The sequence below is a fragment of the Plasmodium knowlesi genome (assembly GCF_000006355.2).
Source record: "Plasmodium knowlesi strain H genome assembly, chromosome: 2".
NCBI lineage: Eukaryota > Apicomplexa > Aconoidasida > Haemosporida > Plasmodiidae > Plasmodium > Plasmodium knowlesi.
Genome location: NC_011903.2, coordinates 273661 through 285970, shown reverse-complemented (window position 1 = coordinate 285970; position 12310 = coordinate 273661). Strand labels below are relative to the sequence as shown.

General features: G+C 42.9%; 5 protein-coding genes across 5 annotated transcripts; 4 read left to right on the top strand and 1 right to left on the bottom strand.

Annotated features, from left to right (window-relative positions):
• Positions 1-210: 210 nt before the first annotated feature.
• Positions 211-2022, top strand: PKNH_0206700 (ras-related protein Rab-5C, putative; the record flags this gene model as incomplete). Its single annotated transcript, XM_002257702.1, has 9 exons — positions 211-310; positions 520-603; positions 786-855; positions 946-984; positions 1150-1262; positions 1362-1414; positions 1560-1653; positions 1792-1841; positions 1984-2022. The coding sequence occupies 9 exons, from the start codon at positions 211-213 to the stop codon at positions 2020-2022; spliced, it is 642 nt and encodes a 213-aa protein (XP_002257738.1).
• Positions 2023-3367: 1345 nt separating this feature from the next.
• PKNH_0206600 (2-C-methyl-D-erythritol 4-phosphate cytidylyltransferase, putative) lies at positions 3368-5281 on the top strand (the record flags this gene model as incomplete). Its single annotated transcript, XM_002257701.1, has 1 exon — positions 3368-5281. The coding sequence occupies one exon, from the start codon at positions 3368-3370 to the stop codon at positions 5279-5281; it is 1914 nt and encodes a 637-aa protein (XP_002257737.1).
• An 871-nt stretch (positions 5282-6152) lies between these two features.
• PKNH_0206500 (centrin-1, putative) lies at positions 6153-7558 on the top strand (the record flags this gene model as incomplete). Its single annotated transcript, XM_002257700.1, has 6 exons — positions 6153-6276; positions 6394-6461; positions 6736-6822; positions 6986-7066; positions 7238-7297; positions 7472-7558. 6 exons carry the CDS (start codon positions 6153-6155, stop codon positions 7556-7558), a joined length of 507 nt encoding a protein of 168 aa, XP_002257736.1.
• A 154-nt stretch (positions 7559-7712) lies between these two features.
• Positions 7713-9038, bottom strand: PKNH_0206400 (conserved protein, unknown function; the record flags this gene model as incomplete). Its single annotated transcript, XM_002257699.1, has 1 exon — positions 7713-9038. The coding sequence occupies one exon, from the start codon at positions 9036-9038 to the stop codon at positions 7713-7715; it is 1326 nt and encodes a 441-aa protein (XP_002257735.1).
• Positions 9039-9390: 352 nt separating this feature from the next.
• Positions 9391-11560, top strand: PKNH_0206300 (CCR4 domain-containing protein 3, putative; the record flags this gene model as incomplete). The annotated part of the gene is made up of 10 exons (XM_039113785.1): positions 9391-9558; positions 9700-9821; positions 9956-10049; positions 10162-10236; positions 10444-10626; positions 10724-10770; positions 10866-10911; positions 11040-11117; positions 11219-11337; positions 11485-11560. 10 exons carry the CDS (start codon positions 9391-9393, stop codon positions 11558-11560), a joined length of 1008 nt encoding a protein of 335 aa, XP_038969402.1.
• Between the last annotated feature and the right edge of the window lie 750 nt (positions 11561-12310).

Genomic DNA, 12310 nt, shown 5'->3' with positions numbered 1-12310 from the left:
GCTATTTTACCACTGCACGTTGAGTAGCTATTGTACCGCCGTACATTGCTTAGCTATTGTACCACTGCACGTTGAGTAGCTATTGTGCGGTTTCCTGTTGCCCATTCAACGAAAACCTCGGCGCAGTAATCAGCCAACCCATCAGCGCAAGGACAGCCAAGTGCTGCTCCCCCCCCCATCCGAACCAATTGAGACCCCCGCATAGCCACAATGGCACACTACCTATCCAATTTAAACAACAGTGACAAATACGACGGTGGCTCAAACTACCACTCTAACAAAATTTTCAATTCAAAGTTGGTTCTGTTAGGTACTGAACGAGTTAGCAGTGTGTGTGTGTGTGCAAATGGTGGAAATGCACATGTAGAATGGGGGAGGGGGGAAGGGCTAACACAAGGCAAATCAAACCCCCCCCCCCTCCTTAACACTACTCGTCACGAGTGATACATAAACGAATGATGAGCCTTCTCCTTTTCTTTTTTTTTTTTTTTTTTTTTGTTCGCTTCCTCACTTGTGCAGGAGACACATCGGTAGGAAAATCATGCATCGTCGTGAGATTTGCGAAGAATGAATTTTATGAGTACCAGGAGTCGACCATTGGTGGTATGTCAGGATAAGTCGCATAATTCAAACGCGAAATTACCCAAGAAGCATGCGCTTATTTTAACCTGAACAAGTCATACACTTTGCATGTGACACACACGGAATGCACTTCACTGTGTCTCTCTCCTCGTAACATTCACTTGACATGCCAACATGTTTAATTTTTTTTGTTTTCCCCGAAGCTGCCTTTATGACTCAACTGATCGATATAGGCGAGTGCACCATCAAGTTTGAAATTTGGGACACCGCAGGGTAAGGATGTAAAATACGAAAGGGAGAGGTGACCTGAAGGGTGGTCCAACGAATTCGCTCTTACCTCTATGCATGCTCCCCTCATAACAGGCAGGAAAGATACAGAAGCTTGGCCCCCATGTATTATCGGTAAGACATACTTTACATGTAGCTATGCATGCACCGGGAAAATTATATGAGTCATTTTAATGCCTCAGCTACCCCTCCCTCATTTGTGTGTGATTAATCATATGCGAATTATTGGAGTAATCCAATTTGTGCCTTCCTCCCTGATTTTTCTTTCAAACGTTTCAGGGGTGCATCAGCAGCCGTCATCGTGTACGACATAACGAACAAGAAGTCCTTCGAAGGCGCCAAGGGATGGATCCACGAGCTGAAGTCTGTGCACTCCAATGACATCATCATAGGTGAGTGTCTCGCTGAGCGATGCCTTTGTGCGATGCGTTATGTCGCATTTTCCCTTTTTTCTTTTCATTCCTTGCATGCCCTTTCCCCACCCAACACAGCTCTCGCCGGCAACAAGAAGGATTTGGAAAAAAACCGAGTGGTGGACAGAGAAGTAAACACGAAAGGAGCAGAATTCCCACATCCACATTAACTGTTCATACAAAAGGAGCTGTTTGGGCCAAAAGTTTATGAACAAGTCAGGTTATATAGAACATATTTCCGTACATTTTTTTTTTTTTTTTTTTTTTTTTTTTTAGCTAGCTGAGTCTTTCGCCAACAGCAACAATATTCTGTTCATCGAGACGTCTGCTAAAACGGGACAGAACGTGAACGAGTTATTTTTAAGGATAGGTAATTTGCAAAAAAAAACGCACTTCTGCATTTGAGCCCGTGCATATGGGTGTAAAAAAAAAAATACACTTTCTTATTTTTTCCTTACCCTTTCTCGCCCTTTTGACAAATGCATGACCCTTATCCTCCACCCCGCAGCTAAGAAGTTGCCCCTCCAGAAGGAGCAGGACAAGTTCTCGGGAATTCAGGTTTCACTAGAAGAGAGGAGCATATGTGCATGATTGCGCCGTCGCATGCGCGTGTGTATGTGCAAACTTACCAATTTTGTTTCGCACCGCTGCGAACGTGTGTGCAGTTTGATCAACTACTTGTGCCCCCTCCCCTTCACAGATTAGCAACACGGAAGAAGCAAAGAAAAAGTGCTGCTAACGGGAACTCGAATGAACTTTCCAATCTGTTTTGTTTGCCCCCTTCACAGTTCCTTCTCATATTCCGCTTCAGAAGAGAAAAAAAAAAAAAAAAAAAAAAAAAAAAAGTAAGAACAGTCACACAGGATGATCTCATTCAAACATCAAAGTAACGGCCATTTGGCAGTTTTCTTTTTATTTATTCCCTCATGTGTATCATCTGTAGGCGTCCCCTTGGTACATTTCTGCGCCTAAGCGTAATGTATTAGGGTAGAGTTATAGGCATATGCACATACGTGTACTTGCCCTGTTTTAACATAGAGGGGTGGCGGTAAGAAACTTTATATTTTTGAAGGCACCTTTTTATTTTCAACTCTTACAATAATTAATTTGGATTTAACCCCATATTCCATTTAGTGATTTCCCGTTAAATTTATATTGCATACACCGGCAAGCAGCGCGAACATCTCTCCCCGCCTGCTGTAACACAGGAACATTGCACGTCATTGTTTTGTTTCTTTATTTGTTTCATTTGTTTATTTTAGCCGTTTGTTTATATGCGCTAGTACGCACGTATGCATGTGCGCTTGTATTTCTTCTTTTTTTCTTCTTTTTTTCTTTTTTTTCTCCTTTTTTTTTTTTTTTTTTATTTTTTTTTTTTGTTTCCTTTTTAATCATTATGGACCATTTTCCACTGCCCAGAAGATAACGTCGACGAGTAGGAATCACAATCGGGCCTGTGTCCCTCTTCGCAAAACGAGCATCTCCACAGTTTTGTTACCTTCTCGCTGCTGATTACCTGGAGGCGTGATTAGGCCACGCATCAGCACCAACATGAACGTCAACATGAATATGAGCATAAGAGTGTGTGTTTCTTCCTTTTAAAAGGTGGACAACACACCTCTATATCCACTTCGCCTGTTTATCGTTCAACTTGCATCCAATTTGAAGGTCATTTCTTCTTTTTTTTTTTTTTTTTTTTTTTTTTTTTTTGCCCATGTTGCCTCCCCCGTTGTGTAATACCAAAATGATGGTTAAAGAGAAAATACTGGAAGAGTAATGCGCCAAGTATATAACAAATCCACGACAAGTTATGAGTTGGTTGTCCAATGAGGAAGATCGTCCTGCTGACTAATTATGAAATGAGACAACGTTTTGTTTTCCAGACTGGTTAGGACTTGTGCCCGTGGCAATCATCCCCAGGGATGTTTTCACCCCTGGTGCAAGTGGGGCAATGTTGAGGAATGAGAAAAAAAAAAAAAAAAAGGAATATATTAAAGCGCCTTGTATGCCCTGATAATACGGTTTGGTTCTTCCCCTTTTTTTGTTGGAGGCACATTCCGGGCGAAATTAGTGCGTTAAAAAAAATGAAGAACGCCTTGTTGAGCGTTCGCCTGGTCACTTGGTTCGTTGCCTGCTTCTCCCCGTGGTGGGTTCTAATTAACTATTTCCTTACCCTGCAAAGGTGCTCCTCCCACGTGATGTGCAGGAAAAACTCACCAACATGTGCGAATGTTAGGAGCGTAAATGGCGCGAGGATGTTTCACGAATATCCTAGAGGGCAAGTTGCCTCCTCCCTACAGGACATCAAAGGTGGTTATCTTGCATTTTGTGCAAAAGGGGCGAAGGTGAAGGGGATGCATTATATTGTTACCAATTGGAAGGGTACGAAACGGAGTGGTGCTTACAAAGTACGTTTTGTTACACCTGATAGGGTTCAGGTATATTTTTTCAAGGAGGCGAAAAACAAAGGTGAGTGGGATGAAGGGATACAATTGCATGCAACAGAGGAGGGCGCAAATGTGTGCAGGGAGAATGTAGTTTCGGAATATATTTCCCAGGAGAAGGAGAACCCCCACCTGTTGGAGACAAGCACAAGGACAGAGGACAAGGACGAGTACAATAGACGGGAATATAGAAAATATGAGAAGTCGCTGAAAAAAAAAAACATTCACGCCATCTTACTCTGTGGAGGAATCGGGAAGAGGACAAGGTTAGCAAGTCCAAAGCAGCTCTTAATGTTGAATGATATTCCACTCTTCCTTTATTCATTTAATTTGTTTATAAAATGTAATTTAATTAAGTCCATCAGTCTTGTATGCGACCCGAACTATTTCCACGATGTTATAGAGAGCATTAACAAATTTAACAGTACTCTTCTACGAAGGAAGAATCAGAGGGGTTTCCTGCGCAAGGGCCATTCGAAGAATGTGTTGACCTTGTCAGATGTAGAAACCGGGAGGGATACCATCGAAGCCATTCAATTCTTAGAAAAAAATAAGTATATAATATACGACAATGAGAAGGGGAAGTGCATTACCAATTTGGATGAAGTATTCAATGATGTGATGGAAAAAAAGAGGCAACGCCTTGGGGGGGTCGAGAAGGAAGGGTGCACAAGAACAAGTAATAGAAAAGGTGTTCGTGGAGAAGGGATAAATGTGAATGAGGAGGTGAAGGCAAGCGATATTGATTCGAATCGATACAAGCTTATACGATTACAGGGGGGAGGGCCGGAGAGGGTGGACTCCCTTCTGAATGGGCTACGGGGACTGGACTTGTCGGTGGAAAACGGAGAGTACATCTGCCAATTGTTGCGGGACCACGCCGCTGGGGCTGAGAAAGCGGCTGAAGCGATTGGCACAGGTATTGTGCACGGTGATCTCCCACCTCGCAATGCGTACCTCTCGCACATCCTGGTGCACGACGGGGCGAGGCCCTTCCTGTCTGAGTTTGACTTGTTTAACCTGGTTTACATGGCAACGATTGGGAAAAATACGATTTTGGGAACACGCGCCACGGACACCATTAAGCGGATAGGAAATGAAGAGCAAGGTGAAGATTGCCTCAGGGTGAAGGCCAACGTAGATAGGGAATTCATATTTCTGGCACATACTCCACAGATATTTAAGAGCGAATTGTTGGTACAAGTGTGTGCGAACTTACTTTCAACGAGAGGAGGGGAAATCCAACAAAGGAGCATAGCCTTCACGGATACCTCATCCCTATTTCAACACTTTACAAAGAAAAAAATATTCGCTTTGCAGGCAAAGTTTCCAAACTTCAAAATTACGACCCCGACAGATGTTCTTCTCGCCATCATTCTCATGGGACACCTTTTTAGCAGTTCCCATGGAGAGGTAGACATGAGGATATTTAAGCAGACATTTGTGAATTCTCCATCGAGTTACATCCCTGCGAACTTGCTTAACGACCATTTTTTTTACGACTCTCTGGGGGGTAAACAGCGAATCCTGTACGACCACTTCTACTACAAGTAGAAAGGGGGGAGGGCAAGTGCGCAGGAACATGCATTTCTGCCGGATGAACTGTGTCGAGCAGGAGAGCTTCATTAGGGTGTGTATTGTATGTGCCTTTGAGTTTCTTTGATTGTTTACATTAGCCGGTTTCCCCAGCCCATATGCCCTTTATAATTTTCTTTTTGAATTTTCGCTCTCCATCCCCTTTTGCCCTTTTGATAATTTCGTATCGAACTTTTCTTTTCCAGAGATGTGCACGCTGTATGCGAGCATATGTGTATGCATTTGCACGCGTTGGAAAGAAAAATTATATATACACATATATATGTATATATGTATATATATTTTTTTTTTTTTTTTTTTTTTTTTTTTTTTTATTTCCTCTTTTGCGTAATAACTCCTCTCTTGAGTATCCCCTTGGTGGATTTTTTTTTTTCAATCTGGCATGAAGGCGTCTGGCCAATCTCTTTCATATTATGAATATTCGTATTCTTTCGTGATAAGGGAAGAACATCTTTTGGGATTTTCCCATTTACGCTACGCGCATTCCTGAAGGAAAAGGTTGACTCAGCTGAGTGCACACTTTTGGTGAATCTCCGTTTGATTAGCCAAACGGAAGTATTCTCTAGTTGGTTCCTTTCCATTTGGTGAAGCCCCCCTTCTTTGTCGCTTCTGAACGGGGAGGCTTTACGAAGAAGGAACGAAAAGGATTACCTGCCGTCTACCCCCTTTTGGAGAATACCCCTCGTAAGGCGCAGGGCGCATTCTGTGTTTAGCTACCTGGTGTGCATAAGCGTATAATGCATATTATGTGTGAGCGTAACGACACAAGGTGTGGTCGCTCACCGAGCGCGCTGCTCTTCCCCTCCCGTGAACACGCACTCAGGCTAAGATGAACAGGAAAGCCCCCAACATGATCCGAAGTAGCAACGCAAGGAGCAAAAGGAACGAACTGAATGAGGAGCAGAAGCTAGAAATAAAAGAAGCCTTTGATCTATTCGACACGAATGGCACGGGTACGAGGACGAGTCATCTCTCAAGGAGAGAGTATCTTTTTGTATCTTCGGCCAGATGGTCGTTAAAAAGTGGCACACGTTTATTTGCACATCTCCGCGTTCCACTACTCCCCGCAGGAAGAATCGACGCGAAGGAGCTGAAAGTTGCCATGCGGGCCCTGGGCTTCGAACCCAAGAAGGAAGACGTAAGGAGAAAATGGGAAAAATGGGAAAAATTGGAAAAATGGGAAAAATGGGAAAAATTGGAAAAATGAAAAAAATGCAAGAACAACAACAACAACAAAAAAAAAAATAATAAAATAAAATAAGACACATACAGGAATGTCAGATAACGAATTCGCATGTATTATCTAGGTGCACTGATATTGAGGAAGACAACTGGTTATGCAGATGCCTCCTTAAAAAAGTGTGCCCGATGGATCGACCACAACACACCACACCATTTCCCTCCCCCTGCAGATTCGTAAAATAATTTCCGATGTTGACCAAGATGGGTCGGGCACTATCGACTTCAATGATTTCCTTGACATCATGACCATCAAGATGGTTCGCACAGAGAGTTGTAAAGGAGCATCATTCCTGAGAGGGAGAACGGAGAGTTCTCGAACTACTTAGTTTGTACTTCTTCCTGTTTGGGCTATCCTTAGACCCATTTAACCACACTTCGAACATCTTCTACCCTTCCCCCTTATACTGATATCAACCCCAGAGTGAACGAGACCCAAAGGAGGAAATCCTCAAAGCCTTCCGCCTCTTCGACGACGACGAAACTGGGAAGATATCCTTCAAGGTAGTGTGATCTTTCGGGGTGGTCCTTCCCTCACACTATAGTGACATTTTCTTTCTATTTAACTCAGCTAGCCATTTTATCCTCCATTTGGCTATACACTCCTTTTTTTTTTTTTTTTTTTTTTTTTTTGCAACTTCATTTCCACAACATTTCCTCTTTTGGATTACACAGAATTTGAAGCGAGTAGCGAAGGAGCTGGGAGAAAACATAACTGACGAGGAAATCCAGGAGGTGCGAACTTTAGTTAAATAGAGAAACGTTCCTTCATATGGGATTATGAGGAGCTTGATTTGATCTCGTTCATCTGTGTCGTACATATAATAACTCATTTTGTATCCACCTTCACCGTCTTTTTTTTTTTTTTTTTTTTTTTTTTTTTTTTCCCCTTCCTGGGTGGAACGACAGATGATTGATGAAGCTGACCGAGATGGAGATGGAGAAATTAACGAGGAGGAATTCATGCGCATTATGAAGAAGACGAATTTGTTCTAAAGGTACCATTCGAGATGCGTTACGCGACGGGTTACACGACGGGTTACACGACAATTTGCATAACGGGTTGAATAACGAGGTATCCCTTCGGTGGGAAAGTAACTTCCTCTCCGTTAGTTCTGCTCACGCCTCATCTCCTTACCCCCCTGGGTCGTCACCGCTCCAACTTTAGCTTGATTTTATCTGTGAGCGCCACTCTCCTTTTTTTCTTCTTAAATGGCTTCTTCCTTGGCTGCGAAAGGGGGCCCGGACATTTCTGCTCCATGTAGTCGATGCGTTTCTCCAATGTATCTAAAAGCAACTCATCAAAAATAAGAAAGTTTAAAAAAATGTTTTTCACAATTTTCAGCTGATCTAGCTTGAGTTCGTTTATTGAGACTTGAATGGAGAGGGAGAAATCCAGAAAAAGGTTAATGTGCCTCACTTGTAGAAATGCATATGCCCACAAAACCTTAACGATGACATCAGGTCTGTCTTTGGAAAACACGTAATCCATATTCTGAAGTTTGAAACGGATATATGGGATGAGCAAAACGAGGAGTTCTTTTACGTGTTCTCTCTTGCGGTTGATTTTGGCTAATGAATAAATTAGCTTGTACAGCATGACATTAGATAGGGAGTTCACATCAAACTGGGTGGTAGACTGATCATCTCCATTACGCACCGTTAAGTTAGTTGTTTTTTTCCCGTTGTCTTTCCTCACGGAGGGAAAAGTTCTCTCGGTATGGCGTCCCCGCTTGGCAAAGCTGCGTATGTACACAGGCTTGCCACCTTCTCCCTGCACACTGGTATGGTTGATAAGTTTCTTCTCGAGGTGTCTCAAATATCCATTTGTTCGAATGACATTGGAGAGGAGGTAATCGAGCACAGTATTCAATGCCTCTTCGCTTTTCTCTCTCTCAAAATTGAGTACAGCAAAATTGTAAAAAATATCAACCAAATTATATAATGTGAGGGAGCGGAACAACTGATTTGTGTGCATGTGAATTAGCATGCGCTCTATCGCATTTATATCTCTTAGTTCAACAAACTTTTGGAAAAAAAAACAAAAATGTTTTTCTTCATAGGTAAGTACAGAGCTTATAATCTTGCTGATAGCTTCTTTGTATAAAGATGAAGTCAGCTTCACCTTACATATGTTCTTTACCTCGTTATGTGTGTGTTTGCTCTTCTTATTACGAATGATGTAGTTGAGGAACAGAGTGCAGTCCTGCACACTAAATTCGGTAATTGAGCTCCTCTGAATTATTTTTAATATCCTTTGATTGTTGTTCGCATTTTCTTTGTCTGTTATTTCTTCATGGAAGATGGATGCACGGTAGGTGTTGGTGTTACTTTTTTTGCTTTTTTTCCAGGGGGGAGAGTTTTTTTTTTCTACCGTGTTAGCAGTATGGACGAACCTTCTTGTGGGCGGGCGAGTTGGCCAAGTAGCGGCAGGACGCAACACAGGCCGCAGAGGACGTGTGGGATGGGCCCCCATTTGGGGGGGGGGGAAATGCCCTGATGAAATTTATCAGCTTTCCTATATTTAGTCGTGTTAGTTGTACGTTGTGGAGTTCACCTCCATGATTTTGCCACATGGGAAGGTTAACTTGGAAGAAAAAAAAAAAAAAAAAAAAAAAAAAAAAAAAAAAAAAAAAAAGGATATAACAACACCGTTCTCATGTTAACATGTGAGGAAACCGCTGGTACAATTTTTTTCACGTCCCCCCCCCCTAATCTGTTATCCCCGCGGCACACTCCCACCCTCCAAAAAATAATAAAACCCCATTCTAGAAGGATGACCATACGGGGTATACAACTGTGGGTGTGCCACAGCCCAATTGCCCACAATGGGGATTAAAATAAGAGTAGGCTCATGGAACGTGTGCAATGATATCTGGCACTCCGTTCGCAGAGCGACAGAGAGTATAATTTCCACGCGTTCTGGGTTCGATTCCCGACTGAGGTTCCTGAGTGAAAGGTTTTCGCATACCCCCTTCGACATCATGTGCCTGCAGGTGGGGAAATTATCCCGATGGGCGGCCACTTCATCGGATGGGCAATTTTAACCTCATTGACCTCTCCCTCCAAAAGCACCCTCACAGAAAAATTTGCAAAAATGAATTGTAACCCCATTTGCAATTGCTTTTCCCTTTTAGGAGGTATCCCCAGGGATGATCTCTAGTCTACAAAAAGATTCTGCTTATAAGAGCTTCACCTTGGTGGCGCCCCCGCAAAGTACCCTCACACCCAACGGCAACAACTGCTGTGTCTTATTCAAGTAATGTTTCGTCGAAGGAATCGGACCACTCCATAGCATAAATGCGCGGTTAAATTAAGCAACGCTGATTGAAGCGTACCTACTGAGGGGGCCGTCCTAACCATACCGTGTTTCCTTTCCTTTTCTCCCATTAGCAAAAAATTCAAATTGGTTGCCAAAAAATATTTCAATCTGAGGGAAGCGGTGTCAACCCATCTGGTGGGTTATGCTCACCAGGGGGAAAGTGACGTAAGTGCACGCGAAAGGCAAGGAAAAAAGGAAAAAAACGTATAATCCGTAGTTACAAGGAAAACGGAGAAATTCTTTTTTTTTTTTTTTTTTTTTTTTTTTTTATCATCAGATAGAAGATGCATTCATTAAGGAGCTCAGAATGAGGAACAGTATGGCCACGATGCTTCTCCTGGAGCTTCCCCAAGTAGGAGTGGAAAAAAATTTAGACATAGAATATTTTTTTTTTTTTTTTTTTTTTTTTTTGGCGCCATTTGGAATAGTTTTTCATCTGAACGGTTCATACAGCTAGCCATTTTTTTTCTTTGCAAAGGCGATTTTCGTGTGTGCATTCCACTTTTGTCACCCTTTCCTATTAATCCCCCCCCTTGCATATACACATACCACCTGGAAGACAAAAACCCTTCTAACTGTTTGTAACTGCCACATACACTGGAATCCAGCATATGCCGACGTGAAGGTGTTCCACACCTTCCTCATTGTTAAGGAGCTTTTCCAGTTTGTTCGCAATGCTCTAGAACGTTTTCCCTTTGTCCCTCTGCTGCTGATGGGGGATTTCAACTCCACTCCCAGTTTGGTAGGTGTTGCATCGTTCTCCGCCGCGTCATCGCGGGGAGCAAACTGCCGGCAGTTAGATCCGCTCTAAAAACTGCGCTCTGCAAATCTTTTCTCAGAATAGTCAAGGATCCCCTTCGGATGACCAACTCAGCGGAGTATACGAGTAATGGTTTACCACAGAAAAAAAAAAAAAAAAAATCCTAATTGCAACCCGGGCTGACGGTATAGCTAATTCGCACCTCTCCCCCCAAACTGCAGACTTATAAGCAAGGGAAGACTGTCCATGAAGCACCCCCACCATCCGGTAAAAAATGTCATCTCCCGCTTAGTGATCCCACAAAGGCATGGTATCGGTGTTATATCCACATGCTACGTAACATTGCAGTCATGATTTGCTAGGGAATATTTCCCCTGAACACCACCACCCTGCAGGCACAGCTTCGGAAGGATGAAGCCTTTCAAAAGTACCCCGACCTCTGCGTAGATCCGTTCCAAAGCGCATTTAAGGAGGTAAAGCCTTAAGACGGAGCAGCCACGTGGGACAAAAACAAAACATGTTAATTAATTTCTAACCATCGTTGATACATTCCTTCTGTCCTTTTGTTCAACAGGTCAATGGTGCCGAACCTGCATTCACGAACAAAACGACAACGTTTTCTGGGTGTATAGATTATATATTTTTTAAAGGGCTTATCCCCCTGTCAGCCGAAACTGTTCCTGGAGACTTGAGGTGAGGATACCTTGTTAATTCGCATAGTCTCTACGTACCTTTATCAGTTCACCTTATGGAGTTTCCCCCTCTTTCAGTGCGCCACGCGCATTTGTACAGTTACCTCACTGAACCATTTCTTCCTGCCCCCCCTCTCCTTTGAAACAGAAAAAGTGAAGTGCTTCCCAATGGAAAAGTACCCTCGGATCATCTCCTTCTTATGTCTGAATTTTTCCTCGTTTAAGAGGTGTTCATACGAAATGTTGGGGGCCTTTGCCGGTTGAACTGCTCACCTACTTGTGGTAACCAGCTCCCCTGTTGGAAGCATGATACGACGTAACCAGAGTGGAAGGAGACCTTCTTTTTTTTGCCAACTCAATGAAACAATAGATGGTTCGTACATTCCCTTTCGCTGTAATATCCTCCCATCAGTGCAATTAAAAAATAAAACAAAAAGACGCAAAATGAGATAACTCCAGCTCTGTGGCGTGAGTTTATTTTCACCTATAAGGTGTGTATTATTTGTTCTTTAAACGTATATACATTTTTTTTTTCTTCTTCGCAAATTGCTCGTTTTGCCCACTTGATCTGAACTCACACAAACATGATGTGTTCTCCATACAAACATCAGATGGAGTCCACTTGCTCCTTATTTTACACGAATCGAACAGAGTGCAGACATGTGGGAGGAGTATTTTCTTTTACAATTAGTTTACATCCTCGTGCAGGTTACTCTATTGAATATTTTTACACCGAAAGTGGAGGCGATTACACGTGTCACTCGTCATTTTTTGTGTCTCCCCCCTTTTGTTTCAACGGGCATCCATTAAAAGGTAAAAACAGCACCGTCAGGTAGGGAGTAGTTGCCTCCCCCTCCATGGCTTGCTAATGAGCGTAGGGGAATCTTCCGCCTCTTCCCATTGGTGCATATCCGTTCTGTTTCCTCTGCAACAGTGGACCTGTGCTCCATTGTGGGAAATGGCAAATGAGAAGA